At 35.0% G+C, this 16,221-nt stretch overlaps 1 protein-coding gene across 3 annotated transcripts in view; it reads left to right on the forward strand.

The window, feature by feature from the left end:
• Micu3 (mitochondrial calcium uptake family, member 3) overlaps positions 1-16,221 on the forward strand; it is an 81,345-nt gene that overhangs the window by 30,172 nt on the left and 34,952 nt on the right. For 2 of the 3 annotated variants that reach the window (XM_006509522.3, NM_030110.2), the window contains exons 3-5: positions 2,689-2,720; positions 11,331-11,409; positions 14,427-14,474. In XM_006509522.3, coding sequence (XP_006509585.1) covers positions 2,689-2,720; positions 11,331-11,409; positions 14,427-14,474 — 159 coding nt within the window. The remainder of the gene's footprint in view (positions 1-2,688; positions 2,721-11,330; positions 11,410-14,426; positions 14,475-16,221) is intronic. The other variant, XM_017313013.2, reaches the window with a different exon arrangement.

Below are 16,221 nucleotides of genomic sequence, written 5' to 3' on the forward strand. Positions count from 1 at the left end.
CCTGAGGATATATTCATAAATAATTCAGTCTCAGAGTTGTAATTTCAGGAACAGGGGAATGGGTGGAAAACCCTGAACTTACAAAATTTCATTCCAAACTCAATGAATTGACTTTTGATGCTTTGAAGTCTCATCAGTGAAGACCAGGGAGAGGTCTGCACATACATATTTGGGATTTGTCTGTACATGATTAATAGTTAATGCTATATATATTGAAATTGTCCAGAGAAACATTGTACTATTTTAGATGACCAGGAGCCAATTCTTGAGGAACTCTTACTCATTAAAAAGAAAAATGTACAAATGCTGGAAAAGAGTAACCCTCAAAGATACGATCTAGAAACTCAAGAAATATACCAACAATGGTACAGAGTCCCAGAGGCCAAAAGGAAATGGCTAGGATGGTCTAGTGAGTGGGACACTGCCAAGACGGTGAAGACAGAATTTAGTCCAGACTTAAGAAAATGAAGGCTGCTGATAATTTTTAAAACTGACATTTCAGGGAATTAACTAAGACAAAAACTAGGTGGCAGAGTGGAGTGATAAACGAAGAAGTGAAGACTCTGACAGGGAAAGGAAACACAGCCGGACTGGAATTTGAGGTAGACACTTGATCATACAAGATTTTAACCCCAAATCAACTTTAAAAGTTTGACTTTCAGGAAAGCACTGAGAAAGAATCTACCATCTAGAGAGTAATGGTGTATTTACAGTAGCAACTGTGGAAATGTATAGGGCAGAAATGGCTGAAAGTTAAGATAGGGCTCCTTTACATAGTAATTATAAGGCTAAGATAAGATTTATAGCCCTTTGACTTAATTGATTTGGTATAATGTGGGTTCCCTATTCTTTATTTTTAAGAACTCTAATAGTTTTATTAATATGAAAACAATAGTAATCTTATGAAGAATTGCTTGGGAGTGAATTGTGTGACTAGCAGCACAGGGCCAGCTTTAGGGGTGTCATCACTTTTACTGTTTGAATTCATAATTAAGGTTCTTAACATCTTTGATAAAATGTTATGAGACAGCCAATAGGAAAACGCATTTAAGGATTTTTCCAATAATTGTAATTCAAATAAATGTTAATTGTAAAATATACCAGATTGTTGGTTTTAATTTTTGGAAACTAAAAATTATCTTATTTTCCTTTAGAATAAAATCTGAAAAGTGAATTTTCTTCTAGGATTAGAATATGTAGTTATTTTCCTATACATCAAAAATCACTTTGATTTATATTTTAGAAATACTATTAAATATTTCAGATATGAAAATACCACAGATATGATAAACATTAGTCTACAGCCTGAGAAATATTTCTAATAGATTCAATGCCTCTCTTCACCTGTTACTTTATATACTCAGTGATTTCATATGAAATAAGAATGTTATTTTATATACTCAGTGATTTCATATGAAATAAGAAACTTAGAAAGTCAGCACACCCTTTGAAGACTTATCTTAATGGCTCTTTAGTTTTTATTTCTTTAACAGCTAATAATATTGAACATGGTACATTTCCTGCAGAATGAATATGTCTTTTGTGAATAATCTACTGTGGAAATCTTATAAAATCACAGTCTGGAGAGTAGTCTAACTTCCTGGCTGGATAAATAGTGTCTGAGCATTGCATAAGAGCATGTCCATGTATTTGTACTTGTGAGGACTCCTTCAGAACTGTTACTTCATTGTTCTAGTCATTCAAAAGAGCCATTACAAAATTCTGTGTACAGTAGCATCATTAAGGTTACATGCAAAATTCCTGTAATTTTACAGCTTGATTACTTGGATAAAGAAAGATTTTATTATAAAATAGAAGATAAATTGATCTCTAAGAAAAATTAGTTTCCAAATTTTATAAAATTATTTCTTCACCTTTGATCTCAAGATGAGTTAATATATTACCTTAAAGAGAGAGTTGCATTTCAATGTGTTCCTTATATTTTTAAATTTAATATAATATTAATTATACAGAATTGCTATGTAGAAGCAATTATTGATAGCTCACCAGTTTTCCTAATGCAAGAATACTGTAGAACTTAACAGCTACCAACTTAGAGACAGCTCTTACCATTTACAATGTTAGAATATGAGCAAGAGAAACAACATAGATGGCGGTGCATCTGTCTCAGCACTTTCCTGATTAAACTGAGATATGACACAATAAAGAAAATGGTATTCTATTCAGCTACCATACTTTTGCCCCCAAGACCATGAGTAGAAGGAGGAATCCAAATTGGATAAGAACTTCCTTTCATGGCTCTTCTTATGTCTTCTCTGTGCCTCTGTCACTTTTATCCTGGACAGACATCACCTATGAATTATTTTCTGAAATACTAATGCATTTGATTCCAGGTGATTGTTTTAGAAGTATCATTAAATAGTGTCAGAAGTGGCCTTTAAATCCTATAAAATAGTTGTAACTTACCTTATGAGTCCAGAAGGGCCCAACCATAATCTGGTTATGGGGAAAAATTCCTATGACACTTATTTCATTGATTATAACTTTACTGTATTAGAAACAAATAAATAATATGAAAAGAATATATCTTAGATTCAAATATTGAGGGTAAAAAAACCTTTGGCTTTTGAACATAAAAGCTTAATTTTGAGTTATGATTATATATGGTTACTAAATATGGATATACATTACATACAATATTATCTAATTATTTTATATTTATTTTAGTTGCTAAAACGTGGAAGTCACTTTCTAAACAGGTAAGTTAAAGCTCTTGGTATACAACATATGCATGTACACAACACATGATACACACATGTGTAAGCACACATGCACGTTATCTGAATCTATATAATTATGTTTTTATATATGTGTGTGGTTTTTATAAATAAAAGTCATATATTGGTGGTATTTTTAATCTTCATAATGTCGTAAATAAAGAAGGTGGGCAGTCCATGGGCTAGTAAAGGTAATGGTAATTGTCATGTATGGATGTAAATTAGTAACCCTTATTAGAAACAATTAGCATTATCCACTAAATTGAAAATATACAGACTCTATACCCAACAGTTCCATGCCTGAGGTTAAATTCTACATCAACACATTCACATGTACCTAGTAAAACCAAACTTTATATACTTTATGACTAGGTAATTTCACATAGAAATTCATAACTACAGAAACCATCAGTTACATAAAAAAGAAGAAGTTCATAGGCTGCTCTTCATGTTTTTTTTTTAAAGCACATAGATAGTAGACTTAAGGGGAAATGCGACCAAAGTATTTAAGGATTCAATCATAGTTGGCAAAACTAAGGGATAAATTAACATAACGTTGAGGCAATAATCCCTTCTTGGAGAAATGGACAGGACTGACAGTACAAAGAGGCTTCTAATGTACTGATGACTGTCCGGTTTTAATTTAGCTACTTTTTAAAATTTTTTTTTAAATTGGATATTTTCTTTATTTACATTTACAGTGATATACCTCCTGTAACAAGGCCACACCTTGTTACTTTCTTTTTTTTTAAGATTTATTTATTTAATGTATATGAGCACACTATTCTTTCAGACACCCTAAGAAAGCATCAGATACCATTAGAGATAGTTGTTAGCCACCATGTGGTTGCTGGGAATTGAACTCAGTACCTCTGGAATAGCAGCCAGTTCTCTTAACCAGAGACATCTCTCCAACCCCCCAAGGCCACACCTTCTGATGCTCCCCAAAGAAAACCAAAAACCAAATATTGAAACATGACCACTATGTTCCATTCCCCGGCCCCTATGGCCTTATCATAATGCAAAATCAATTTAGTCCAACCTCAGATGTCCTCATGGTCTTTCAGTCTCAACTCCATTTTAAAGACCAAAGTCTATAACATCTCTTTTGAGACTCAAGGCAGTCTCTTCATTATAACCACCTGTAAAGTCAAACGCAAATCACCTGTTTCTGACATACAGAATATACATTGTCTTTGCATAAAGGAGGTATTGTAGCATAATAGTGAAAGAATTAGCAAAACTGAAACCCAGAGGGGGAACCTCCAGATCCTGTAGCTTTGTGTTTGGTATCAGAGGGCTGAAATGGCTCTGTCCTTCCAGCTTGGTGGCCTGCACCAAACTTTTCTCTTGGTCTGCTTCCATTCCATGTTGGTAGCTCTCCTTGGAAATTATCCCATGGCTCCAGCACAGTTCACATCTTTGGTTTCCAACAAAATCCAGGCTTCAGTTTTACAGCTTCACGCAATGGCCTTTCAGAGCCTTCATGCTGGGACAAACCTGTCACATAGTGCCTGGCCTCAACTGTTCTCCCCTATACTGGTCATGGTTTCAAAGCCAGAAGCACATGGCTAGGCTGCCAGGCTTAGCCACCCACTGGGATGGAGCCCTTGAGCCACCTTGCAGCAGTGTTGCCCTGCTGCTGCTTTTAAGGAGGGGAAGTTTTTAGGTCTTTTCCCTTTGCAAGTTGAAACCTGATTGAGAGCTCGCCCTGAGGACACCACTCCCCTTATCTAATTTAGATCAGGCTTCTCCTCAGTTATATCTCTTTCAGCACAAGCCTTGACTTGACATTAAATTTCCTGATGTCATTCTTCTCTTCCAACTATACATTTCATATTTCTTTTGCCCACTTGTGGTTTTTCATTGTAGCCCTACATAATAATAATTACAAATAACCATGTGAGGAATCAATATTAGGCTTTCATGAAGTCTCATCTCCCCCTACCCCCCCCCAAAAAAAAATCAGTCCATTGCTTTTCAATTTAGCCTCAGGAGAATTCTCAGAACAAGAGCAGAAAGCAGCAATTCTATTTCAAATGCTTCCTTTATGGGCCTCCATGGTCCATGTGGCTCTCAGGACTGCCTTCTAGGTTTTTACTACGATGGACCATTAAGACCTGTTCACTCAACCACTTTTCTAGTCCAGAACCCCAAACCACATGGTTAAGAATTTCACAGCAAGAGCCAACCTCTGGTACCAACCTCTGTCTTAGTTACTTTTCTACTACAGTAACAAAGTACCATGAACAAGACAACTTATAAAAGATTGAGTTGATGGTTCTAGAGGGTCCGAGTCTATGCCGACAAAGCAAAGGCATGGCATCAGGAACAGCTGAGAGTTCATCGTGATCTAAAAGGAGGCCGAGAACTAACTCAGAGTAACACACATCTCAGGAAACCTCAGACCTGGTAACCAGTGGTGTCCTTCCTCCAGCATGGCCATACCTCCTGTCTTCCACCAAAAACAACCACCACCTGGAGCTCAAATATTCAAACCTGAGTCTAGGGGCCCATTTGCATTCAGACCGCCACGTATACTTAACTGAGTATGCACAACATTTTATAATTCTCTTTCAAGAAAAGGAGTCCATATATAGTATACATGATACTATGGGTACTAAACTATGATACTTATCTCCAAATTTATCTTTGCATTAGTGTTAATATGAGTCTCTAATATAATTTGAACAAAACAGATTTTAGTTTTTACTTTTTAAAACATTTGAGTAAGAACTCTAAAATATTTAGAATGGTTTTGAAAAGGAAATAATGAGGTGATAGAGATGAGAGCAAGGAATTCATATTACTAGGAGAGTGATAAAGATTAATAGTAGATTGATAACTAAAATAACATTGTATCATTACAAGGATATTTTTAAAACTAGATAAAGATAAAAAAGTAATAAGTGTTAGAATAATCTAGAAGCAGGTCTGGGCATATTAGGGAAGATCTGTAAATCAGTGGAAAACAGACTGATGCCCCAATTATGTGTAAGAATAATGCGCTTTCTATGGAGGTTCTATCCTCAGAACCCACCACCATACATAAAAGCTATTACAAATGGGTTTGTGGTTTTTTCTTCCAAGCACCATGGTTAGTAACTTTACTCTTCATAGAAGAATATTTCATAGGCCTAAAAGAATAAACACATCATAATATAGCACTGTAATTATGTACTATAGAAAATCATTTCAACTTTGTAAAAATACATTATTCCTAACAGCATACATACCAGTAATGTTCATTTTTTACTAGTGATTCATTCACATATATGGTGATTATTTTTAAATAAGTATTATATATCAAATACTGTCAGAGGTATATAAGTAAATTTATAGTCTACTGAACAGTTGGTTGTAATTATAAACACCCATAAATATTAACATATCAATGGTTGTTAGTACCAAATAATGTCTTCTCACACAGAAGTAATGAAGAGAGTTAAGTTCTAGGGAACTGGGAAATAGAATTGGAGATGTTCATTTTTGTCTTTGCCTTTAATTATATTTTTTACCCTCATTAATTCTCAGGAGTATACCTCAGTTCATATAAACCTAACTGGGGTCCAGAACTGAAGCTGTCTTGATTTAGGAGCACTCTACAGAATAACAGTTGTTTCCTTGTGCAGGAGAAGAATACAGTGGCAGCAGCTGAGCTTCTCAGTCCTTGCCACCAGAATGCCAGCAGTGCAGGGGACACCCAGACATGCTTTAAAGTCATACCTTCTCTATTGCCTTCAAAATGTAATAAAAATGATAATTTCTATGCACCCAAGTCTCAAGTCCTACCACCTTAGAATTTCAAAGAAAAAAGGTAAACTCTCCCCATAGGTACAGCTTAGCTGAAAGACCAGGACTGAGTGTCATGCTTCCCATGGGTGGGAGATTAGACACAAATGACAGTTAGGGAGAGTCTTCTACTGAAAAGGGAGGCTCACTCCCTTAAGAAAGGGATTGATTGATACTTGTACCCCACTAAAGAAAATAATTGTTTTGAAAAATATATATGATTATTGTTGACAGAGTAAATGTCAAAAACTTTTATCTAACTCTTAAAAGAAGTCTATAATGCCCCAACTCAAAAAATGTTTAAAGAGTGACATAATAAATATAGACTTGTTACCTGGAGGAGCAAGAAATCTCCAAGGGTAATATCCAAGTTCTCAGTGTCAGTTGGGTTTTTGTTTTGTTTTGGTTTTAATATTGTGTTTTTTATTTATGATTAAAATTTTTAAATGGTAAAAAGCAAAAATTGAAAAACACACAACATGATCTTTTTAGACAAGATTATGAAATCAAAGGAAATTACTGGCAAATTTTACTAAATTAAATATTTAAACTTTCACTAACAACACTAAAAGATACTTATGCATGGGAAAATGTCTTTGTAATTTATTATCCAAAAACAACTTTAAAAGAGGATCTTCTAGTCCTCTAGAACTGGAGTAAGTTGATATTAAAAAGATAATGATCTCAATAGGAAACAAAGGGACAGCCATAGCTAGAGTAGCTAGTAAGTACATATAAAGGGGTTTAACTCACTGGTAACCAAGACGTGCACATTAAAGCAGTATGTTCTATTTCACACCCGCCGCATGGCTAGCTTCCAGAATGTGAGTGTCAGTGATGAACAAGGGCATGAAGGAACCAACAGAAAAGACAGATGATGTCTTTCTTCACTTTGGGGAAGAATTTGGTAATGGCTGATGAAATTTACAAAGTATGTATGAGATCCTGTTTATAGGTATATATGCTACAGAAATGTTTAAATGTTTATACCTATTGTTCATGTCTCCTATAACAGTGAGTGGAAGAGAAAAAAATTAGAAAACCAGTATTGTCACTGGGGAAATGAATCAAATAATTGCGAACCAGCATACATACCATAGAAAACATAGTAGTACAAATAAATAAGTGTGTTAGAGTGCATGCATCCAGCCTTAGACCCAACAGATATGGCGGAGCAGCAGCAGGTGGGAGGATGCTGCTGAATTCTAGGACCTAGGAAATTAATTGTCCTGACTGCGAAGCTGTGTGCTCTACTCCCACTCATCCTCTCAGAGGTCGTCTCAGGAGAGTTCTCTAAAGACTATCTGATGATGTATGGTTGTGTATACTTATATTTTTGATTTTTTGTTTTTTACATTAATAAATAAACATTGATGAATATAATACAGACAAACATCTTTTGTGTCCTTAGTATTTTAAAAATGTAAATAGCTGACTTTCAAAAGTGCTGTTATAAACAGCCACTTTATAGGCATTAATATCAAAATTAAGGCTAATTGGCATAAAGATATGTCCATATTATGCAAAAAAGCAAGGAGTAAAGGATAAAGTAGTATTTATAGAGTAAAGATTTAACGTTTACAATAATAAAATGCTGCATAAAATGTCTATGAGAGGGTTCAATTAAAAGAATATTAAATAAAATGGAAGTTTGGTTTGTCTTTGAATGTTATTTTCCTTTTCTGAACCTATAATTTTCCTGGAGCAAATGGAGGCATGCACTTTGATTAAAAAAAACTATACTTAAGAAAATTATGTAAGAGTTTAAAAAACACCTAAAACATTAGGAAAGTAAAATTAGTTCAGCAAATGTGTATTTGTTCCCTACTTGCAATACTGCAGTGTAATTCTGGCATTGGACACCCCAGAGTTAGTGTCTGACTCCGTAGTTTGAAGACCTCTCTCTTTTCTGATATGTACCACAGGCTCAGAGGTCTCCCGGCCGCCATACTTCTTACCTTAGTCCTCACAGTTTCAGGACTTTCCTAATGTTCCCATTTGGTTTAATAATTTACTGAAATGACATATGGAACTTAGAAAATGCTGTGGTTGTGATTACAGATAAAGAACATAAACTAAGCCAACCTCAATGAGGAGCTAAAGCAGTAGACCTGGGAGCACACTGACAGTGTCTGCCCTCCCATGAGGAACAGGGTTTGCTATGCCCCCAGCATCTTGAGCATGGTGACTAGACTTGCCTTGGGTTTTATTTCTGAGTTGTAAGTGAGGAAATGCTTGACCGTGTTTTTGCCTCCCAGTCTCTGTCTCCTGGCTCCCACCCTTCTTCTGGTGACCAAGCCCCACGTTCAGTGTTTCTTTAGTGAACACTGAAGCTTGACTCATGGATTGCATCTTCCTCCCAGGAGCTGGCGACGAAGGCCAGATTCATTTTGTGTAGCACAGGAATATGTAGAAAAGATAGGCGTTGAGGGTGAGGAAACAAATTCCCAGCATGAGTGGATATACAAAGCTTTTAGTAAATGGTAAAATGTTTTTTAATTAAAAAGAAAAATAACTTCTTGGAGTATCATTTTCTATAATTTACTACTATGTGCTTAACAGGCAAATTACTTATCCAGTTTAGGTCTAAGTTAAAATATGAGAACTGCTTAGTAGAATTAAATGAGCTATTATGAGTTCATTGTTAATCACATGGGGGACCCTCGACAAAGGTAATTGATTTTTAAAATCAGAACAGAGATTAGGGGACATAGTTGTAATGGGAAAATAATATTTTTACAACAAATTCAATTATGTAAAATATATTGAAGCCTTTTACAAATTTAATTATGTATTGAAGATTTCCTTAATTCCTTGCTGTGATTATTTTTTTAGTTTTGTCTGAATGGCAAACATCCCAGTTTCTCATTCCCATTCCCGCTCTGCTGTCTTACCTGTTTGCCGTGGTCCCCTCTCAGACCCTGCTCATGGTGTGCAGCATCTGTTACTTGTACTGTAAATAAAACTCCAGGCAGGAACTGAATACACATGGGTATCAGGAGTCCATAAAGCCCCTAGGAATGGCCTGCTTTTCACATCCCATGGATACCTTAATTTTCTGATATCTCAGTTTTACAGTTTAAAACTACTGTTTATAAACGACACAGAGAACCTTCTAGATTCCACTTATGAAAAAAGACTGTTTGAAGTATTCTCAAACTTGAATGTGCACAGAAATCACCTGGAAGTCTGAAAAAGACCTGAGCTAGTGGTGGCACAAGCCTTTAATCCCAGCACTCGGGAGGCAGAGGCAGGCAGATTTCTGAGTTCAAGGCCAGCCTGGTCTACAGAGTGAGTTCCAGGACAGCCAGGGCTACACAGAGAAACCCTGTCTCCAAAACAAAACAAAACAAACAAACAAACAGAAAGGAAAGGCTACTCTGCAGTTCTGTAAGCTTCCAGATGACATCAGGAGTATAGGAAACCCGTAGTAGTGGAAACAATGTAATAAATAAAGAAAAGATCTAGAGAAAGAAGTGGTTTCTACATTAAAAATGGGTTACTAAAAATATGTTACTGAGAAAAGTAATTTTTAGCTTCAAATTATTTCATTATTTTACCAAATCTTTTTACTGGTTTTCTTTACAGTCAACCATATTATAGTTGTTGCTTTGTATTTTTATTTGTTGTAGAATATGCATAATATATTCTAATATTCTTATATAAGCAATGACTCAACTGTTTAAATTCTCAAATGATTTCTCATCAGCAGCGATAATTTACTTATAGAAAGATGAATGTAAGTCAATATTCCCAGTTTACCCAGTATTAAGATTCTTTTTTTATTATTATTTTTATTAGGTATTTTTTTCATTTACATTTCCAATGCTATCCCAAAAGTCCCCCATATCCTCCCCCCAACTCCCCTACCCACCTACTCCCACTTCTTGGCCTTGACGTTCCCCTGTTTGCAAGACCAATGGGCCTCTCTTTCCACTGGTGGCCGACTAGGCCATCTTCTGCTACATATGCAGCTAGAGACATGAGCTCCTGGGGAGTACTGGTTAGTTCATAATGTTGTTCCACCTATAGGGTTGCAGATCCCTTTATCTCCTTGGGTACTTTCTCTAGCTCCTCCATTGGGGGCCCATGGAAGGAATTACAGAAACAAAGTTTGGAGCTGAGACTAAAGAATGGACCATCTAGAGACTGCTATACCCGGGGATCCATCCCATAATCAGCCTCCAAACGCTGACACCATTGCATACACTAGCAAGATTTTGCTGAAAGGACCCTGATATAGCTGTCTCTTGTGAGAATATGCCGGGGTCTAGCAAACACAGAAGTGGATGCTCACAGTCAGCTATTGGATGGGTCACAGTATTAAGATTCTTGAAGTCACCATTAAAGTTCTCTATTCGTTCCCAGCATATTCAAACTCAGATAAATCCAGGCAAGCAACAAAGATGACTGTGGAGCCAGCTGGTCACCTGACTGTGATGGTGATATCTACATACAGTCCCTTCGTTCCTGCCTCAGGACCCAAGCTTCTGTCCTGTCTTAACCTAGCCATCTTGGCTATCTGCATCTAGTTAGCAAGTTTATCGCAAGTTTCGAATAGCTCTAATTAAGTTTAATACAGCATCCTTACTATTTATTTTATAAATTTGTTTACATTTATTTATGTTACAGGCGCATATTGTGGTGGAATGAAGCATAGGTACTGAATACGATGTTTAATGTTAAATTTCTGATCATTTAATGGCGAATTTCCTGGAAAGGATGCTTACATTTTTTTAAGATTCTTGTTGTAAGAAAGTGATTTGACTGCTAATCAGTATTCCAATCTTTCTTTTGTAGGAATTAAGTCAGATGCTCTCAGAAACTCCACCAGTTTGGAAGGGATCATCAAAGCTTTTTCGAAATCTTAAAGAAAGAGGTAAGCTAATCTTACATGCCTATGCATTTTAGAATTGACGTGGATTTAAAACTGCGTGTGTTTATAAATATACATTTAATATATATTATATATTTAATAATACACACACACACACACACATATATATATATATATATGTACACACACCACCAAATACAGAAGATTCCATTTTAATAATGTTATTTTGGTATAGTATGATTAAGAACTATGTTATCACGATATACACACACAAATATACATATATATATTTCATCACCTCTTTAACTTCATTATTTTTAACCATACTGAAAAGCATTTTTATAATAGAAAGTACTTTTAAAAATATTAGATATTCAAATACTAGTTTTCTCCACTTTGCTTCTAGAGAATTAACAGTTATTTCTTCAGTTAATGACTACACAAAACAACACTCACTGTAAAAGCTTCCTGTTTCTGTATCCATAAGGTAGTTGGTCATGTGGACATTCGCTTGTTCTCAAATTATGGGGCATATCATATCTAGATATCATGGTTCATGTCTATAAGCCCAGTGTTGGGAAGGCGAATGCAAGATCAGATATATAAGGCTAGCCTTGGCTACATAGTAGGTTCAAGGATATCATGTGTTACTTGATGCCTCCATAAAAGAAAAAAGCAAAAAGTCTTGTTTTTTCATGTGTAATCTGAATGAAAGTCATGTGTCTTTATTGTGGACATCTCTTTTAAACTAGGATTTAAATACTGGACTCGAGTACATTAAAATAAAATAGTCCTTGGAGAACTGGGCATGGTGGTACTAATCTCAGCTACTCTAGAGCCCGAAAAAGGAGGAATTTTTGAGTCTGAAGCCAAACTAGACTCCATAGCAAAGATTTATCTCACAAACAAACATATTCTTAGAAAATGTATTCATATTTTAGAATGAGATAATAGTATTGGGAGTATTTAAAACTCAAAGGGAAGGGAATAGATAAATATAATGAATTTTAACTATTTTACCTTAATATATCTTATAAGAAAATATAGATTAGACCAAATATAATTGAGAACAAAAACAAGAAAACCAAATGCACAGAGGAAGGAAATCCATTTTCCCTGAGAAAAGGCTAAACCATGGTCTTATAAGAGTTTAGAGCTAGCTTGTTAGATGTTAGAGAAATACTGAATTACTTAATTTACATGTATATGAAGATTAAATGGTGGCAAATTTTTAAAGCTAATTATTTAAAGCTACTAAATATTTAAAATGGATTTTATCTTCTTAGCTATTACTTAGTAAAAAAAATATTAAGCAACTTCTCATAAAAGCATTATGTAACAGGAAAACATAATAGATCAAGAAATGTAGTAATTTAATGATGTCATGCTTTTGAGGAAGTTCTTTAAAATTTTAGTTGAAAACCTAATTTTTAAAACCTAATCGTCAATTCTTCTCCCTTTCTTTCCACTCGTCAAGACAGGGGGCTCTCCAAACTGCTCAAGGCTGTACGTGAACTTAAAGCCCTACTTCCTGAGCCTCCTGTTGACTGTCGTGTAGTTGATGTCTTCTTTACCCTTTACTTTTAAAGCCCGTACCATTATTGTATTAGTAGTATTTGACTTCATTTTTTTGTTTTGTTTTGTTTTTTGTCCTGGGTGGCCTTAAGTAAATCAAAGGATTGATCTTCTAATTTTCTTCTGGCTTTATATGTTTATAGTTAGGAAGAACTATGAATCTATAGTTCATCTTCAGCAGTATTTTCTCTTTCCTTGACCATTTTCATTTAATTATATCACTTTTTTTCCCTTCCTATATGCATATTAAATGAACTCAGTAGGCAGGTGGCCCTATAGACAAATGCTGACCATGACCCTCTGCATTCAAGGATTTCTCCCTTAAGTAATCCTGAATGAGGGAGACCTTGAATTAATTATCAATTATATGGCATTATAAAAGTTCTTTATATTAGCTAGAGTAGTTTGTCATCCTCTAAGTGAATCAGAGTGGTAAGAGAACTCTTAAATAATTGTGTCTTTACAGCCGTTGACCATTTCAGAATCGTTCTCCCATAACATTCATTGCAGTCATCCACAACTATCTGACTATAGGTAACAATATTCTAGAATAAACAAGACAGAATGCTTTCAGAGCTTCTTGGGTAGTTCCCTTCATGTCTGTGACAGACTACCTGACAGTGACTCCTAGTCTCTTTGTTCTGTAACAAAGAGTAGTGGAGCCTTGAAGAACATCAGATAAGCGGAGATCTAAAGACATGTATTTAATGTTTTTTTTTCCCCCATACCTTTTACCAAACATCAAGAGTGACTGCAATCTAGAGAAGTACTGTAGACTTATTCCTGAACTTAATTCTTTCAGTCTTTTCTTGGTCAGTTAAGCATAAAGAGTAGTGAAGAGTGCAGGAACAGTGTGTGTATTTATTTACTTCATACAAACTCTTGGTGAAACTTGCAATTACAGGGTACAGAGAATTCATGATGCAGAAAACAGAAAGTAAGACCTCTGGGAAAACTCTTAGAGTCAACTAGGGATAAAAGCTGTTATAAAGTAGCAAATGATCATTTGACAGGAAAAAGGTAAGTGTAAGGTTTTAGTTTTAAATGTTACACATCAAATTTCTAAACAAGTGTCCATTTTTATTCCAGTGTCACTAAAAAGTGACTACGTTCTTCATTGCATTTCTGACCTCCTTATGTTAGTTTCATATAGTAACAAGTAACAAGTTTAAAATATAAGCTATAAATAAACACTAATGTAATAAATAAATTAATAAATTAATAAACAAACCTTTGCTGCCAATATATCTATCATGAATGAAAACTTCCTTAGAATTTTTAAAGAGGCACGTGTAACAATTTAAATAAAATGAATTTTGCTACTTTTGCAATGATTTTATTATGTAGTCTCATTTAAAACAATATTTAGCATATGCATTAAAACTAAATTAGTCATAGTTTTTATTGTAGACAGTATTTTACTTTGATATATGTCAAAGATAAGTTAATATTTTTCAAGCATAATTGATATTGTTTTCTTCTAGGTGTGATTTCTTACACAGAATATCTTTTTCTTTTATGTATTTTAACAAGTAAGTATACTTATTAAACTTATTTCTATCTGTACTTTTCCTTATGACCCTAAAAATCTTTCTTAGCATGTTATTGTAAGTTACCTTATGTGTATATTGGCTCTTTTACAAATTTATACCTAAATATCACAAAAAAACGTTAAGTATAACACTGTAACAGTCAAAAACCTACATACTTGGCTTCTGACAATAATAAAATGTTCAATAATTATAAATATGTAACTCTTTGGAGTATCAGCTACATGAGACCCTAAAGGTCAGAATTTATTCTACCAAGTTTGTATTATATACATTTAAGCCAGGTTTTCTGCAAGTCTAATGTGAAAGAGTAATAAGTTTGAGTCCCTTAACCTCCTATCTGTCCACTGCAGTGGTGTGCTCTCTCTGGCACATGGAGTAGTATTTATGGAATACATGGCAGGCTTACTGAAGCCTTGGGTTCGGTTTCTCAGCATCCAGGAGATGGGATTGCATGCTGTACTTGCTGTGCTCCGGCCCCCAGGCCTTTATTTGTGGGACTCCTTCCCACGGGGGAAATCTGCTCTCTGAGTGCAGTTTTGTCTGCCCTTTCCTGGGAGTGCATCATTCAGGCTTCCTTTCAAAACACAAGAGTCCTCTTCAGTAGCTCTCTTGCCTTCTTTTTAATCTTTTTGTCATGTTTTATTTTCTTCATAGAATTTAGATTATTTGAAATTATGTTTTACAAGGTCAGTCTTTCCACACTGCTGTGAAAGGTCTGCAGTGTCAAAATGCTACCTTCTTTTGGGCCATCTGTGTCACAAACAATGTCTTATTCACGGTGTCCTTTAGGAAAATAATTGGTGGATGGAAAAAAAAACAAACAAACAAGGAAGAATTGACTTCAGGAAATTTCAGATGATGAAGTCTGGAGATGTATACAAAGGAGCACTAGTAAAACTCACTTTAAAATCCTGTTTCTGTGCTTAGAAAGTTTACACTACTGTGCTAGTTATGAATGATGTAGCAGCAGAAAGAGGGGTGTGAATGCATATATATGTCAAAAAGTATCTTTTATTTCTCTCATGTTGTTTATTCTCTCATAATGAGAAAAAAATCTTAGTGTTGAAAACAAGCATTCTGCCGTTCAGAGTAGGGCCACCTGAGATTGATCTAGCTTGAAAATTAGTTGATGATAGCAATTAGTTGATGAGACTTATTTTACATATATTCATATACTTTATCAAAATATTTTAAAAGATTTTGTTGTGTTAGTATTTGTGAAAGATAATAACAGTAAATGCAGAATCCTAAACTCCTTATAAAAAGCAAGTTATCATAAAGCAGTGGCTTCCCTTGGTTTTTTTCAGAGACAGTTCTGATGGCTAACAAAGTAGGGCCATCTGCTTCTTCAGAAGGATTTCCTCAGGCTGGTCAGTTTTCTTGGAGATGGGGCATTCAGATTTTTGCTAGCTATTTCGATGGACAAAGGTCAAGTCTTTTCTTAAAAACGTCATTGACCTCCTCCCTGAAGGATGCTTTTCTTCTCTCCAGGTTTTCTTGTTTACACTCTAGATTTTTTAAAAAAGAAAAAGAAAACAAAGATAAAGTATGGGACTTCAAAAAGCTCATAAATTTAAGTCAATTCATAAGCATGATAGTCTTTCTCAAAAAGAGACCTGATACTTGGGTATTGGAAGGCCTGGGATTACACACTCACACATTTTATAACACCTTCTGCCTTTTCAGGCTTCTAAAAATTTAACCCCAAATCTGTACCCTCTCATGA

Source organism: Mus musculus, chromosome 8 (assembly GCF_000001635.26).
Source record: "Mus musculus strain C57BL/6J chromosome 8, GRCm38.p6 C57BL/6J".
In the NCBI taxonomy this organism is placed as follows: Eukaryota; Metazoa; Chordata; class Mammalia; order Rodentia; family Muridae; genus Mus; species Mus musculus.